The sequence below is a fragment of the Anarhichas minor genome, unplaced genomic scaffold (genome assembly GCF_050575085.1).
Source record: "Anarhichas minor isolate MPS153535 unplaced genomic scaffold, ASM5057508v1 ptg000007l, whole genome shotgun sequence".
NCBI classification, from domain to species: Eukaryota; Metazoa; Chordata; class Actinopteri; order Perciformes; family Anarhichadidae; genus Anarhichas; species Anarhichas minor.
This window is the reverse complement of record NW_027466453.1, coordinates 17,901,260-17,917,631: the sequence shown is the minus strand read 5'-3', so window position 1 is coordinate 17,917,631 and position 16,372 is coordinate 17,901,260. Positions and strand designations below refer to the sequence as shown.

Genomic DNA, 16,372 nt, shown 5'->3' with positions numbered 1-16,372 from the left:
AAACAAGGAGATTGTGACAATGTGATTCTCTTTATTTAGGTAACAGCCACGTTTTACCACAACAATAAAATCTGGCATCCTCGAATGTATTCTGATGGTTTCCTCAGTTGTTTGACGGTCTGTAGAGAGAATTCAATATGTTTAGCAGCAAGAACAAAAAAATACAAATATACACCAACAATTAACTGACAATAACTTACTTGGCCCATTCGACATTGAGAATAAGATGATCGTATCCGAATCCGGACACTCCTGCGATGGCTCTGGATGCATCCTCCCGACGGTGGAAACTGATGAAGGCGAAACCCTGCAGGAAACAAAGCAGATGATGTATCAGACAACTGTACTATTGTTGGCAGGGCCAGCTAGTATTTAACATAAAAGTACATGATGCTTTTGTTTACTAGATACAAATACACCAGTCAACGTACTATCTACATAAAAGAACACCTGCTTTAATGCTTCCAGTCTCTGACGTGTTTGTTTTCTTAAGACGGACACTGACCTTTGACTGTCCGGTGTTCTTGTCCTTGGCCAGATAGATCCTCGAGATGGAGCCAAATGGTCTGAAGAGCTCCTGCAAGTCTGTCTCGCGGGTGTCCTCCGACAGATTGGTCACCCGAATAGTGGCGTTGTCATCAGCTGTCGAGAGCAAACGCATGCTGTCTATACTGAGCAACGCTCTTGCTACTGTACAATGAATCAAGTAATGTGTGCGTAGAATAAGAAGGTGGATCTACTTACATCCCCCTCGCCGGTTGGGCTGCATGGACTCCCCTCTCCGCGTGCCTCCGTCCCTCAGGCTTGGGGGAACGTACTTCCCGGTCTTGCTCTGCGCAGGCTGAGCCGGCTCTGGTTCCGCTGGTGAAAGAGAAGAAGAACAGGCCACGTCAGTCATAATGCGAGGAACGTCTCACAAATCTACATCTGGATTGTGTGCACGGTGAGCTGACGGTACCAGAGCCAGCGGGCTTGTCCTTGTCTCCGGTGGAAAGCCCGAGCTGCTCAGCCAGCTCCTTCTGCATGGGGCCCAGGGTGTCCTTGTACGGACAACGGGTGGTCCAATGGTCGCCTTTGCAAATACGGCAAGACACGATCTTCTGTCCTTTCAGCTTGTTCATGGGATCTTCATCCTGGTCTTGGGCGTTCAAGTCCTGCAAGAGGTTAGAAGAGGTACTCAGTCACAGTAAATAACAGCCTGTTTTTGCATGTATTAAGCAGAAATAACCATTAAAAAGGTCACAATGGATCCTCACCTCCTTGCTGGAGATGAAAGTCATGAAGACATCGTCACTGACTGTGGTGGTGGCCACGTTAGGACCGGCTGCATCAAACTCAGAGTTGCCAAATTTCTTCCAGTTCTGGAATGAGAGAGAAATAGAATCCATGACGCCCGAGTTCACCCAAAGTCTTAACTTCAAAGTGAATAAAACTAAACGCAGTTTAAAACGCAAACCTTTCTCCTGGCAACAGCTTTTGAGGCTTTTCTTGTCTCGATCTTGAAGGTCCGCACAATCTACAAGACACACAGGCAGAACATGACGAATTCAGTTATTTCACAAACGCAAAATGTTGCATGTATGACGACTTCTGTTGGTTTTGCAGTGTTACAAATCAAAAAAGGAAGTCTAATGACATGTACTACTCCAGCTCTGACGTTTGATAGATGAACAAAGAAACGCCTCTTCACCATCACGGTAACTGTACACCAATACATGTACACCATCTTTAATAAACATGTTTAAGAGTTGCACACGTGCAATGCAGACGTATACAAACCAGCATTGTTTAGCATATCTTAGTAAAACTTAGCTTACCTTGAACTTCTTTCCGTCATCATCTATTTTATATTCCGTGATGGTTTTTATATTTCCTTTGATGGTTTCCTTGGGAGGCGGTAGTGTTCCTGACAAAAATAAATAAGTAAAGTTAGATTCTGAGCAAAAAGCCAGAAAGGAACAGAAGCAGTTGTCGCTGCCCTCTTGTTAAATAAACAGACATCAACACTGTACTATCCTGTTGTGTCAACGCTGACTATGGAGCAGCCTCAGAATGTGTCCTCTCGATCACATCTCAAGTTATTAATTAACCCGGGACATTTGTATTTATTTATTTCTAAAGCCAGTAACACAGCTAGCTTGCTAACTCTTAGCTATCATAACGTCCCCAGTGAATGACACTGCCTACGTCACCGTCATATGTCGGTTAGCTTCATATTTAATCAAGAAATCGTGCATTTATGTCATTCGGTCAAACGTACTAATCACATATTTTAAACATCAGATAGCCGACACATCACTGGTACGTGTGTATGTTATCTGGAGTAATATGCCCAACAACCACGTGTGAGTGGAAGCCGCCTATCCGGCCTCCTCCTGCGGACACCAGGCTAAGAGAGATGTGCTAGCATTAGCATGAGCTAACTGACGTTAGTTCCTTACCTTCGTCTACCTCCTCCTCGACTTGGTCTGCCCAACTGGGCTTGGAGCTGGAGGGGAGAGATTGATATTACATATTAGATCGATGATATGTCTCCAATATATGCAGAAGTTATTAAATGTATATTAAAAACCCACTCACTCGTCGTATTCAATCGACGGCATCTTCTCAGCTAGCTTAGCTTCAGGGCCGTAAAGAGCGGAGCACAGAGCGACGAGTCGAGCCGCCAATACACACACTTCCGGGACTTTAACTTTCGCAATAAAAGCACCACGTTTGTCTAACTGTTAGCTTCACAATAAGAGCCTTGTTTCTTAACCGGTGGTATCAAGCTAAACTCTACTGGCGGGAGGGTGGAAATCATATGTAATCATATATGAATTTCGATTTGTATTATGATGAAAATGTTTGACATTGTCAATGCTTGATATAGGATGACAGAGGGGAGAAGTGACAGAGTCGTGTCTATACATCAGTTATTCTTGTCTATTTCTCGGAGAGAGAAAAACGGAGTGTGAGTTTCATGCAAGGAATAACTTTCAAGAGAGATAAAGATAGTGTCCACTCACACTACTGCCATACATTTATTTTTACATTGTTTTTTGTTGCTGGTTTTGAGCCGGGCTGTGACAGCTGCACAACAATGTTTTTGTTATTTACTTCTCTGTAATTTATGCTTTTTTGTTAGTTGAGAATTTCTGAATGCATTCACCATTCATCTTTCAAAAGAACTGAAAACAAATCCCATATTGTATTACAACAACTGGGATGAGAAGGTCACAAGTCAACATTGCTTCATTAAAACACTTGCTCAAAGAGAACAGGATTCCTCTGTAACAAAGCTCAATGCCTCTGATTACACAACCAAATATGCAGGATATTGAATTCTAATCTGATTTAGATTTTTGGTCAGACAGGAACTGAATCGGAATGATGATAATCAGAAAAAAACAAGGCACATTACAGCAATGAAGACATATTTATTACAGAGGATTATGTTGCAAAGTTAGTTGAACAATAACTTTCAGAAAAAACAAGTCAAGAAACTAGAGCAAGTTTTTACAGAATGAAAACATGATGAACTTCCTGGTCAAGCAGCAGCTCTGTACTTCGTGCTCCCCTCCCTGTTGTCGTCCTCTCGGCTCTTCCCACAACAAGCCACTCTCATACTGTCAAACAAAGCCATGTAAAGGATTGGATGGATGCACATGTTCAGAGCTGCCAGTCCCTTGGACACCTGGTACATGTTGTACACCCAACAACCACCAATGTTGGGTGTCTGGATTTTCATGTACAACTGCCAGATCTGGAAGACGTGGAACGGCACAAAGGAAACGGTATAAAGCACAATCACTGATGTGACTAACAGGGCTACCTTACGTTTCTCCAGTGTGGTTACACTGATGTTTTTCCACACCACGGAAATCACCACACAGTAAGAAGAGAAAGTAACCAGAAAGGGAACCAGACAACCAAACACAGCCAGGAACATTTTGTAAGTGAAGTGAGGGCTTTCATTCCCGAGACAGAAGGCCATACACCGAGTCTTGTCCCCACTTTGGCAAACTGAGGCAAATCTCAGCACAGGGCAGGAAATGACTGCTACAAGGACCCAGATGAGGACACTGACGGCCTTGGCGTGGACGGGCTCTACGTGGGACCGGGTGAAGAAGGGAAACGCGAGGGCCACACACCGGTTCACACTTATCGCCATGACGAAGAAGATGCTCACGTACAGGTTGCAGGTGAAAAGAAATCTCTCGATTTTACACGCAGCCTCGCCAAACACCCAGTGTTTGTCCAGTGAGTAGTAGACGATGAGCATAGGCAGGGTCAGGACATACAGCAGGTCACTGATGGCCAGGTTACAGGCCAGGACCACCCCGGTGTGCCAGTTCCGCCTCTCTCGGACCACCAGCAGCCACAGGGCGAACAGGTTTCCAGCCAGGGCCACGGGGAACTCCACGCCATACATCAAGGGCAGCAGGAGCTTCTGGATCTTCTCACACGTGAAGTTATTCTCCATCTCGAGTTCAGCCCACGATTACTTTGTTGCTCCCACACAGTTTTGCCGTCCAAAATCCGTAATTTGAACTATGTTGAACAATAAATGTGGATAAAAGTCATATTAATTATGTTAAGTGCAGTTCATGTATGCAACGTTTTTGAGACAATGGGCACAGACATGTAAAAGCATGTTAAGGTAGGAAACCTTTCCACAAAGAGGATTTTTCTTCTTTTTTTTGAGGTAACAAATACAGTAGGCTGATACAATGTTACACTAAATGTTACATTTTTAATACAGAGACTCAATTTTACCCTTAGAGAATCAGAAATGTAAATGTTAACCTCTTCTTACCGTAAGGCAGCTTTGCAGAGCAGCGTGCTGTGGCGTATAACCCGAGAATTAATTTCCTGTATGATAACTGTAACGACAGCATGAAAAGCTCCTCGATGTGAGAGACATGGAGGGCTTTTAGAATTCTGACACTTCCTCTTACGCAACTCAAAGAAACACTATGATGGCACTGCATGCGCAAGCCCAATGGTGGTAAATAGCCCTCAGTGTTAACCATTTCTATGACTACGGGCTTTAGGGGAGGGTTTTACATAAAAATGTAAACTTAATCACCGATCTGAGATCAGTCTTATTGTTACTTACAACTCGATCCTCACATGAAGACTTTGGGGAGCAGCTAATGAGCATCAGCAGCTTCATTTAAATTCCCTGGGTGCGGTCTTTCGGTGTTAAGGTGTCAACTTGATAACTGACCCAGAAGTGTGGAAGTAAAGTGATGATAAAACCTGTCGGGCACATTCTTGAAATTCCTAGGACAAGTCTCCATATGTGGGTCTGCAATTCACTCCAGAGTGGTGGAGCTGGATTAGAAAAATATTCGGGTGTTTAGTGAGAGTGCTATCTTGATCTGTCGAACCAAAGAGGACAAATGTCTAAAATTCCCCGACTTCAGATTGTCTGATAATCTTGGCGTCTGTGAAGTAAAATATATTTTAGGTCGTTTTATAACGGAACACATGACCGATAAGGACATTTCTCGGCAATGTCGTAGGATGTATGGACAGTCAATCACTCTCTCACGCAAGTTTGGTCTGCGTAGAGTGAGAGGATGTCTCTGTTCAGAGCATATTGTACAACACTCGACACACAAAAAGAGCTTACAGCGACTATTGACGCCACGAGAATATTGCTAAACAGACAGAGATGGAGTAGTGCCAGTGAAATGTTTGTGGCTGTTACGAGTCAATACTTTCCAAACGGTTTAAAGAAATCTTATGTATAAATGTATTTGTCGGCTTAATGCCTCTGAAAATGACATATTGGTTTTAACGACCATAGTTTAGTAGCACACACTACCAGTCCCAGCTGTGGAGACATTGGTACAGCCGTCTCTCTGTAAGGCATTGCGAGGCCTACATGTACTTTAATGTTTGTGTCATTTTATGTATTCATCTCATCTGGACCCCGAGTCTGAAAATAGTTTGAATTGAAAAAAAAAAATGTAATAATCATAACTCCAAGAAACAGCACCAGCTCCCAGACAAGAACAAAATCATCTTAACAATTTATTGAACAAGTACAATTAATCATACAGTGTGGAAAATATAGCACTTTTGTTCTCTTCTGTCCGTCTGCTGATTTTCAGCAATAAACTGTCTCACAAACAAACATCTGGTTTAATAACAACTGGATGTTTGCTGCCACCTGGAGGTCGAGCAGAAAAACACATTCAAAGTCCAGAGAGGGGAGGAGGAGCTTCAGCCTTTCCCCTTCCTCTGTTTAGAGCCGTGCTTTGGACCCTTCTTCTTGAAGGCCGGCTTGCCTTTTGGACCTTTAGATTTGTCCGTATTTTTATTACCACCGAATGTCTTCTTCCCATCAAAATTCTTCTTCCCGCCAAATTTCCTGTCCCGGTCGCCAAATTTCTTGTCCCGGTCGCCAAACTTCCTGTCGCCAAACTTCCTGTCCCGGTCGCCAAACTTCCTGTCCCGGTCGCCAAACTTCCTGTCCCGGTCGCCAAACTTCCTTGCTCCGAACGCCTTTCCTCCAGGCTTCATTTTCCTCCCAAACGGTTTCTCCCCGCCCTTTCCTGTTTTGTCTCGGTGTCCTCCTGGACCGCTTCTCATGGGGGATTTAGTGTCTCTGTCTTTTCTAAACGGTTTACCCGGTGACATCTTCCTCTTCTTGGCAGGGTCATGAGTCCTCTCTGAGCCGTGCCTCCTCTTGTTAGCGGGGAACATGTCTGCACACAAAAACGGAGTCTTGGTCAATAAATACGTTCAAAACAACCCGCAGAGCTAATGACTTATAGCACAACGTTATATTCACCTTCATCTGGCTCCAGTCCTACAGCCTGTCTGTAGTACTCCACCTCATCATCAGATTCAACAACAGCGACCTCATTGTCCTGCATCCCGGGATCCTCCACCTCACTGTCCTCTTCCTCTTCAGCATGTTTCCTCTTCATGCCTTCCAGGCTCTTCTTCCTGTTAGGAGGGGAAACAATAAGTGTTACACGGACGCAAAAAGAAAAAAATGACACGGCAGAAAGGTCTGATTATCTACACGGCCAAATTACTTGTTGACGTCTCGTTTCTCTTTCTTCTCAGCGACGTTCTGCTCCTGCTTTTTCCGGCGACCAGCCTTCTCCTTCAGCTGGGCCTCCTTCCTCTTCAGGATCTCCTGGATCTCCTCCTCCGTCTTGGAGACTTGCAAACAAAGTGCATAACAACTTCTCATTAGAAGACTGTTTCTACACGGTCCACATTAAACCCTGTAGTCTTTTGATGCATCAGTAAGCGTTTACTTTTAGAGAGAAATCATAGAATTCATAATGATTTTTTTCATCACGTACACCAGAACGTACCAAGCAGGAAGACCAAAGAAAAAGGACGGAGGTGAACTCACTTGTGGTGTGATAGAGGACACTCCCGTCTCCCATGCCGTCCTGTATCTTCACCAGCTGCAGAGTCATGCGAGGACCAATCTGAGGACAACACAGAGCAACACTTCAGTTGCCATCCGAGCAACATGGTAACATCTTTAACGGCTTCGCTCCCTCGGCGCTCTCACCTCGGTCAGACGGACGGCACTCTGCTGGGACGCCATGTTGCCTCTGCCGGAGTAGACCTGTGGTAGCTCCGTTATGTTGTGCTCCCCGTCTTGCTCGGCTTCACTTTCGGAGAGATTCGCTCCCCTGAGAGACGAAGGAGAGCACAAAACAGATCATCAGACTAAGCGCCCTTTGACCTCAGGACTACAACGGCTGTACCGCCACGAGCAGCTCACTTTATCATCAGCTCGCTGATGTCCTCAAACTTGCTCATGTTGGGGAACCTCTCCTGCATCAGCTTCTTCACGCCGCGGCTCATTCCCACGGGGACAACCTTCATGCTGCTGCAGGTTACAACACGTCATGTGCGTCAGTGTGACATTCACTCAACAACATATAAGACGTGTGGCTGTAGTGTGGAGGCCCATCAGTGCGTTTACTTTGAACATCACTGAACAATCAAGTCACAATCTGTCATCATCTGAGCCGATCTCTGTGCAAAGTCAAGCTCTTTGCCATCTGTGACCAATGTACGTGACAACACATTACTTACTAATGACGAAATTCTATTTCCTGGGTCTCTGGGTTGTAATTCAGCAGCACACACCTCTTGATGTTATTGAGGCTTATCTGGAAAACAACAGCATCTTATTTATTTACTGCTAGAATTCAGGGTTAAATGTTTACGATGATGAAAGACTCAAAGATTCAGAAATCAGAAAGCGTTTACTTTTAATGTATCTTCAAAGGGAATCTCAGAAGACTATACTCTCATCATGCCAACGAGGCTTTCAATCTTGAGTCAACCAAAGTGACGGCGAGGCAATATTTGTGCTAGAAGAACAAACCTTGTGCACATTGATGGAAGGAAACATGTTCTGAAACATGGTGGCCATGAGTTTGACGTGCATGCCGTCAGATCCAAAGTTATTGAGGATGAGGAGCGGGTGGTGCGTGAACTGCTGCTCGTGCATCCGGTGCTTCTTCAGGGACGAAACCACATCTTTGACCAGAGAGTACTGAAGAGAAAAAGTTCAAAAGAGTCTTAAACGAGAAAAATCAAGAGTTGAAAATTACTTTGACAGTTTGGGCAAATCAGTGCGTTTACTTTGAAAACATCACAGACAGTCAAGTACTAAAATGTCGTCATCATCTGAGCCCATCTGTCTACTTGTGTTTCAAATGAGAGTTCATTTGTTTACCTTGAGCACTTTGAAATGAAGCGTGGGACCTTTGGGAAGTCGAGCAAGTCTCTGAAAGCACAAGATGCGAGTTGTTTAATGGTGGAACAGGCTTTACGTGCCACAACCGTACAGTCCTTCAGTACCAGAGAGCGGCCTGCTCATAGTGTGAGGTGGTCTCACCATGTTTATGCAGCTGGGAGTCTTGCTGAACATCATGAAGTGAGTCACTCCCAGTGGTCCTGCGATGGCTACAAAGTCTTTCAGCACGTTCTTCTTCCTCACCTGGTTTAAAAAAAAAAAAAAGCACAAACAGGTCAGACATAGTGGATGAGACTCAGCAGGATAAGGCAATGACACTTAAATCTCGAGAAAACCAAAATATATTTACTCAAATGTTCAAATAAAGCCTTTAAACAACCACACATCTACCCTTGTGATGCCATTTAAAGCAACCACACATCTACCCTTGTGATGCCATTTAAAGCAAACGAATGAGCTCACAGAGCACATGGCCTCATCCAGCAGCGTGGACAGTCTGCTTTACGGTTCGACAGACCTTCAGAGACTCCGCGGTGAACGGCTCCATGACTCTCCGCACGTCCACAATGAGCTGACCCACGTTTTTCCCAATCTGACCCCGATTAAACACGAAGGAGTGCGGGACCGCGCCGTAGGTCTCCTCGGCCACATGGTTAGCTGTAGCTCGGGACTTCTTCTGGTTCTTGGTCTGAAAGCACAATAGTCATATATATTTATTATCATGAAAAGAAAAGGTAAATAACATTTCACCGATTCCTGTGTGATTTGGATTTAAATTACAATAAAAGTGTTAAGCTCACATCAGGCTAACTCTCTTCACTCGTGGCTAACTTGCTAGCACAGGCCGTTCCTTACCTTAGATTTCCCCATTATTCAGCAATGTTTAGAGCAGCTAAAGTCATCAACATTAATAACATCTGTTGTTACCGCACTATCTTTACGCTTTCAATAGGAATCGCGTTCATTATGACCGAGAATGTTGACGACAACTGTTTCAACGAGCGACGTTACACCGACGAAGTCAACGCAACACGTTCCACATGGTTCAGCCGCTGTGTGTCACACACTAATGATTCCGTGTCGCTCAAACGTCCTGAAAAATAGTTCCGAGCAAAAGTAAACCGCATATAGTTAACCGTTATGAAGTGCGTAGTTAACTGCTAATAAATACATAATAAAGTTTGTATTTATCTTAATAACACAACGAAAAGTTTAGTAACGGTGTAACATAATAGGTAAGTTAGTTGAACTCAATACATTAGTTTAATGATGAACTCATAAGGCTTTTATTATTCAGCAGTCTGTAAACTCTTAACAATTATATAAAGTTGAAAACAAAACATAACATACATAGTGAAAATAAATAAATATAGCATGGGTGGATGTATACATTGCATATACAGCAGAATGATATTCTGTAATAATTTGTGTAAATAACGATATTTATTTTAACTATAAAAATATAATCTATGCTGTAATGTAAGGAGTTGGATGTTGTAGTGTATGAATCCAGAGCGTAAGAAAATAGTTTGTAAGCTACTTTACTATGTATATTATGATAGTAGTACTGTGTACTGTAATACCACTTCTGAAATAGACACAGTTGTAGTTACGTAACGTGACCACTGGGTGGCGCTGAAGTAATAAGCATGCTAGCATTCAACGCCCTATGTTCAACGTCACTCGCATAAAGGCAGACATAACAACAGCCCATAAAGACTTCCGGTAGAAATATTTTCAAAATAAAACTGTTGAGTTAATCAGACGAGTACACGTCACGTGATTTCTATGGCGTCGAAGGGAGTAATGGATATATCCTGCCGCGATACTTTTGCTTTGAAAGGTTGGTCCTATGTCGAGTACTCTCCTGCTTCAGGCGTAACGGGAAATATTACTACAAGGACAGTTCAAGCTACTTGATTTGAAACCAGCGATACGTTTTTTTTGTCACAGTCATTCTCCAGGTACGCTCGTTGTTCGGTTTGTTCAGGTGTTTTGTTAAAGTACGACTAATCGTCTGAGTTGAGTTAAAGAGAACAGGTTGGTTGCTAGCAACAAGGTGCCATGCTAGTTAGCCACCGTTAGCATGCTAATAGCAGGTTTGCTAACAGCTAATGATAAAGTGAGTGAGAGCTGGGGGATGGGTCGGGTATGATTTGCGGGTTTGTGGTTTCATCGTATATGTCATAAACACTGGATTAGTACACAGTGTTAGTTTTGACTTGAATGCCACCACAGAAAGTCATTTACATCACTTTATATTAAAGCCTGTTAGCAAAACTCACACGTTAGATATGTTGGGCTAAAGTTCGTTGGGCTAGCGACAGCTCTCTGGATTTAACCCCCAACTAGTGCAGCTCCTGAAGTTTGACCTAGCTTAGCATTTACGTTGTGCCTTAGTGTGTCATTAGTAATGTCTAATCCTAGTACACTGATACATTATAGCTTTATCCTTTTTTTAGAAAGTGACTTAATCAGGGACCAAATCAACACAGCAGCTCCTTCTCTTCCTCAGTAGTTGTTTCCTCGTTAGTCTCGGTCCGTGGGGACTCTTTCCTCTCTTTGGGGTTTGTCTCATGAAGCCCTATTGTGCGAGCAGTGGCTGCCTTGGTTGCTGTATTGTGGTGAAGTTTAACCTGAGCTCTTGTCACAGTTATAAGCTACTGCCAGAGGCCTCAGTTTGGATTATTATGTTAAATATCTATGGCCTGGCAGGTTGACACTATCACCACACTTTTACAGCATGTAATGCTTCCAGGTAGCCTCACTGATACACAAGCACCTTGCAGAATGGAGCAGTTGACAGATTTCTGAACTGGTGTGTCCTCTTGCATCAACTCTTTCCCCCTGTGGTGCAGGTCCCACCATGCGTAGAGCGCATCTCCTCTTGATTCCCGCGCTGCTGGTCCTCCTGGCCCTTCCCGTCTCCAGGGGACACTACAACGATGACTTCGACGATGGCGAGGACATCGCAGACTTTGACGACAACGACTTCGCTGAGTTTGAGGACATGAACGACGATCCGGCGGCTGAGGCAGAAACTGCCCCCCCGCCTCGCGCCTTGCCTTCCTCGCAGCCTGAAGAGGAGGAAGACGAAGATGAAGCCACCGTGGAGCTGGACGATGGTCTGGATGGCTTTGAGGACTCTGAGACACAGGTACATGGCCTTGTATTACATATATAAGCATCCAATTTGAGCACATTCTTCATAATAAATCAATTTTTGTATTATTGATGGCATTTTATTAAACTACGCAAAGCTAAATGACCTCGATGTTTCCTTAGGATCAAGACATGTACAGTAAATATGACCAGGAGGAGTTTGAGGTGACTGGAGACATGGAGAAGCCGGGCCACTCCATGAAAGACCCTCTTATAATCCACACGGTAAGCCGGGCTTATTGCTCAAATCTTCTCACAGGCAAGTTTCACACTCTTCTGATCGTGATCGGCTGAGGCTCTGAAAGTGCACGTGGTTCCTGCTGCCTGCAACGCATACGGTGTCGTCATTATACTTAAAGTTAGACGGATGAATTATATGTTGCATCAGTATGTAATTAAGTACAGAAATGTTAAACATTTACTCTTAAAAGTTTCATCTCATGTTGGCCTAGGAACAAAATCCAGCATCGGTCGAGCTATGATATCAATGAACGCTTGGTGTTTCTCTGCAGGTTCCTGCACATCTGCAGAACAGCTGGGAGAGTTACTACATGGAGATCCTGATGGTCACCGGCCTGTTGGCCTACATCATGAACTACCTCATCGGCAAGAACAAGAACAGTCGCCTCGCTCAGGCCTGGTTCAACTCACACAGGGAGCTTCTGGAGAGCAACTTTGCACTAGTGGGTGAGTTGTCTTCAGTACACGACACAGCAGTGTGTGAAAGCAACGGGTGTCAATCGTGGTGACGGTCAGTACGAAGCAGAGCTTGTGTTCATTGTTATGTGCAGGTGATGACGGCACCAGTAAAGACGCAGTGAGCACCGGGAAGCTGAATCAGGAAAATGAGCACATCTACAACCTGTGGTGCTCCGGACGTGTGTGCTGTGAAGGCATGCTGATCCAGCTCAAGGTGTGTTGATGTGTTGCATGTACAGGACTGTGTTGGTGTCACTGTATTGTGCTGAATATGCCGTCATGTAATGTTCCTCTCATGTGGTCTCATCCAGTTTCTGAAGAGGCAGGACCTGCTCAACGTGCTGGCCAGGATGATGAGGCCTGTCGGGGATCAAGTGGTCTGTATCACTCAAATAGCAATTTAATCAAGTCTGTGAACTGGAACACAAAGTATAGATTCACTGGACTGTGCACAGTCATTGTCTCACTCACGTCTCTCTGTCTGTAGCAAATCAAAGTGACGCTGAATGAAGACGACATGGACACTTTTGTGTTCGCTGTCGGCACCAAGAAGACGATGGCCAAGCTCCAGAAGGAGATGCAGGACTTGGTGAATATCCTCCACAACTTCTGCACATGCTGTGTTTATTATACCGTACTATTGTTACTTCATATACTTAAACAATGGTTTTTGTTATTTCTCCACAGAGTGAGTTCTGCGGTGACAAGCCTAAGTCCGGGGCCAAGTATGGGCTCCCTGACTCTCTGTCTATTCTGAGTGAGATGGGCGAAGTCACAGACGGGGTGATGGACAACAAGGTGCTGTCTCTCTACGGCCGTCTCACACACAGTATTGTGTTTAAGGGTTGAACAGGGTTATTATGCCAGGGTGTCTTATTCTCTTTAAATACAGCTCTCAATGTGTCTGGATCTGTTTTTGTTTAGATGGTGCATTATATCACCAATCATGCTGAAAAGATCGAGTCCATCCATTTCTCGGACCAATTTTCTGGTCCAAAAGTTATGCAAGAGTAAGTATTTCATCTTTTTGTCTTTTCAATCTCCGACATGGAAGTTATTTAGCACTTTAATACGTTCTCTGTGGTACTTAAAGTTCCCGTGTGTGTGTTTTTCAGGGAGGGTCAGCCCTTAAAGCTGCCTGAGACCAAGAAGACGCTGTTGTTTACATTTAATGGTGAGCACTTCGTCTCTCCTGTCTTCACTGTGCCTCGCGACCCCATCATGTCACGTTGATGTTTCATGTACTCTGTTTCTTGTGTAGTGCCTGGCAAGGGCAACCCTTCTCCCAAAGACATGGACTCTCTGCTGCCTCTCATGAACATGGTGATCTACAGCATCGACAAAGTCAAGAAGCTCCGTCTCAACAGAGAGGTACGCAGGATTCTAGCACGTTGGTGCCTCACAGTGCATCCAAATGACCACTCCACTTACTTTAAGTGCTTTATATGTTCCCGGCATGTGTAGGGCAAAATGAAGGCTGACAGAAACCGGGCCCGTGTGGAGGAGAACTTCCTGAAGCAGACTCACGCTCAGCGGCAGGAGGCAGCTCAGACACGCCGGGAGGAGAAGAAGAGAGCCGAGAAGGAGAGGATCATGAATGAGGAGGACCCGGAGAGACAACGTCGTCTGGAGGTCAGAAATGCCACAAAAAGACTGTTAAAGGAACAGGTTGACCTTTTTGGGGGAAGCTGCTTCTTTGCTTTGTTGCTCAGAGTGAGAAGAGATGATTGATGATGATGTCGTTCTGTGTTTCTAAATGCACCTGAAGCAGTTCAGCAACTTTACTGAAGTTGATGTACTTTTATGATTCTAGCAATTTTTGTTGAATTCACTCACCGTAATTACCTAAAATGATGCAGATGTTTTACAGACATTAATGTGCTGTTATTGATTTTACACTTTGGTTTTTGTAAAGATTAAACAATTAATATATAGCTTGTTAATTGAGCGTTGGAGGTTCTGGTTGGGTGGTTTTGGATAGGTAGCCGTTTTCCCCTGTTTCTTAGCTTTATGCTGAGCTAAGCTAAACCGGCTGTAGCTACATGTTTACCGTACATACGTGACGGTCGATCGATCTTCTCATCTAACTTTCAGCTTGAAAGCAAATCAACACATATCCCCAAAATATCAATCTTATATTTAAGAAAAACACACAAATAACGTCTTCAAATATTTCTCTCTTTCTTTCTCCAGGAAGCGGCTCAGCGACGTGATCAGAAGAAGATCGAGAAGAAGCAGATGAAGATGAAGCAGATCAAAGTGAAAGCCATGTGAGCAAGCAGCACAGAGGACTCGAGCGCACCGCTCCGGCTCACAGTCGCTGTAAACGGTCGAGCTCTGCCGTCTCCGTCACCACCTGCTCTATATTTGGTGTGGCTCAACCCAAATGACTGGGAGTGAACTGTCCATTTCAAGTGGGAGGGACTTCTTCCAGCATCATATCACCACAATTTTTTTACTATTATTTTTCTGTCCAGCTATTTTGTCAAAATGAATTGGAGCTGTGTTTGACAGCCGCGTAGCTCGGTGAGCTTTTTAAACTTCATCTGCTGGGAGAGAACGCACTATTTGGTGGTTTTGAGCCACATTTTTAAAAAGCATCGCTGTGGTTTCATTGGAAATTTATTCGCATTAATATAATCTTGAAAGAATTTTTATTTATATCTGATTATTTCCATTTCTTGCAGGCTGTTTCTATTGATTATCTGAGCAAACAATAAAATGCACTGGAGTCTGTTTGAAGACTGTCTCTGTTTTTCTAGATCAGATTTGATTTACAGGTGATAAACGGTTTCATACGAACATAGAAACTGATTCACAGACCTTTAAGAGAGTGACGGTCTATAAGTTACATAGAAACTGATTCACAGACCTTTAAGAGAGTGACGGTCTATAAGTTACATAGAAACTGATTCACAGACCTTTAAGAGAGTGACGGTCTATAAGTTACATAGAAACTGATTCACAGACCTTTAAGAGAGTGACGGTCTATAAGTTACATAGAAACTGATTCACAGACCTTTAAGAGAGTGAGGGTCTATAAGTTACATAGAGACTGATTCAGACCTTTAAGAGAGTGAGGGTCTATAACGGGGACCAGAATGGGTGAGGCTGAATGCTAAATTTAAATTTGAGATTGTGTCAGCAGTCTCGATACTAGATTTGGTTACATCAGTGTGGTTGACGAGCTAAAACGGATACAATGACTGCGTTTAGCCAGATGTAAGGCTGTATAACAAGACATAAAATCCCCGGATAATATGAAACCACAGGAATATTTATAAATTATTTTTGTCCTCACTAACTCAAAATGTAGAGCAATCCTTTAACACAAACACCATGAGTTATCAGAAATGACCAAAGACTTAAATTAACATACTTAATAAAACATTAATGCAATGCTGAAAAGGATTGGCTTATTAATGTCTAATGCAGAAATACTGCAATTATATTACAAGTACAGTTTAATGCTTTTCTGTGGAAACCAGTGCTTCCACATTTTTGCCTTTTCAGTGTTTAAAATGTGCATTTTTAGATTTCCATTTTTCTTATTTATATATTTCCTGAAATGTCTTGATCGGTTTCATTCAAATGTTCTAACTCGGTCACAAAATGAATTCACTCCAGCAGAGCATTTACATCGTTTATTATTTCATGGTGCACAATATTGGCCGCTTCACACATTGAAACGCTGCCTCTAGAGGTCCAACAGACAGTAATCAACCAACAACCAACGCTGGAATGTAACTCAGTACATTTATTCAGAACCTGCACTTA

General features: G+C 43.6%; 4 protein-coding genes across 5 annotated transcripts; 1 reads left to right on the top strand and 3 right to left on the bottom strand.

Annotated features, from left to right (window-relative positions):
* Positions 1–17: 17 nt before the first annotated feature.
* Positions 18–2,687, bottom strand: eif3g (eukaryotic translation initiation factor 3, subunit G). Its single transcript, XM_076086345.1, has 10 exons — positions 2,581–2,687; positions 2,442–2,488; positions 1,818–1,906; positions 1,457–1,516; positions 1,257–1,361; positions 959–1,154; positions 745–861; positions 506–642; positions 201–307; positions 18–119 (listed from the first exon to the last, which is right to left on the bottom strand). Exons 1-10 carry the CDS (start codon positions 2,601–2,603, stop codon positions 104–106), a joined length of 897 nt encoding a protein of 298 aa, XP_075942460.1. The 5' UTR covers positions 2,604–2,687; the 3' UTR covers positions 18–103.
* A 712-nt stretch (positions 2,688–3,399) lies between these two features.
* p2ry11 (purinergic receptor P2Y11) lies at positions 3,400–4,974 on the bottom strand. Its single transcript, XM_076086344.1, has 2 exons — positions 4,799–4,974; positions 3,400–4,533 (listed from the first exon to the last, which is right to left on the bottom strand). The coding sequence occupies exon 2, from the start codon at positions 4,463–4,465 to the stop codon at positions 3,530–3,532; it is 936 nt and encodes a 311-aa protein (XP_075942459.1). The 5' UTR covers positions 4,466–4,533; positions 4,799–4,974; the 3' UTR covers positions 3,400–3,529.
* Positions 4,975–6,011: 1,037 nt separating this feature from the next.
* ppan (peter pan homolog) lies at positions 6,012–9,802 on the bottom strand. The gene is made up of 12 exons (XM_076086343.1): positions 9,590–9,802; positions 9,252–9,422; positions 8,876–8,977; positions 8,714–8,764; positions 8,360–8,530; positions 8,065–8,141; positions 7,748–7,855; positions 7,532–7,655; positions 7,367–7,445; positions 7,038–7,167; positions 6,788–6,945; positions 6,012–6,701 (listed from the first exon to the last, which is right to left on the bottom strand). Exons 1-12 carry the CDS (start codon positions 9,602–9,604, stop codon positions 6,217–6,219), a joined length of 1,671 nt encoding a protein of 556 aa, XP_075942458.1. The 5' UTR covers positions 9,605–9,802; the 3' UTR covers positions 6,012–6,216.
* A 650-nt stretch (positions 9,803–10,452) lies between these two features.
* ccdc47 (coiled-coil domain containing 47) lies at positions 10,453–15,337 on the top strand. 2 transcript variants are annotated; one of them, XM_076086341.1, is made up of 13 exons: positions 10,453–10,577; positions 11,593–11,891; positions 12,020–12,121; positions 12,409–12,583; positions 12,688–12,809; positions 12,907–12,972; positions 13,083–13,184; positions 13,283–13,393; positions 13,520–13,605; positions 13,711–13,769; positions 13,857–13,966; positions 14,060–14,227; positions 14,789–15,337. In XM_076086341.1, exons 1-13 carry the CDS (start codon positions 10,523–10,525, stop codon positions 14,867–14,869), a joined length of 1,536 nt encoding a protein of 511 aa, XP_075942456.1. In that variant the 5' UTR covers positions 10,453–10,522; the 3' UTR covers positions 14,870–15,337. The 2 variants fall into 2 exon arrangements, with proteins under 2 accessions (XP_075942456.1, XP_075942457.1); XM_076086342.1 differs by having other exon boundaries at positions 10,560–10,698.
* The last annotated feature ends 1,035 nt before the right edge of the window (positions 15,338–16,372 follow it).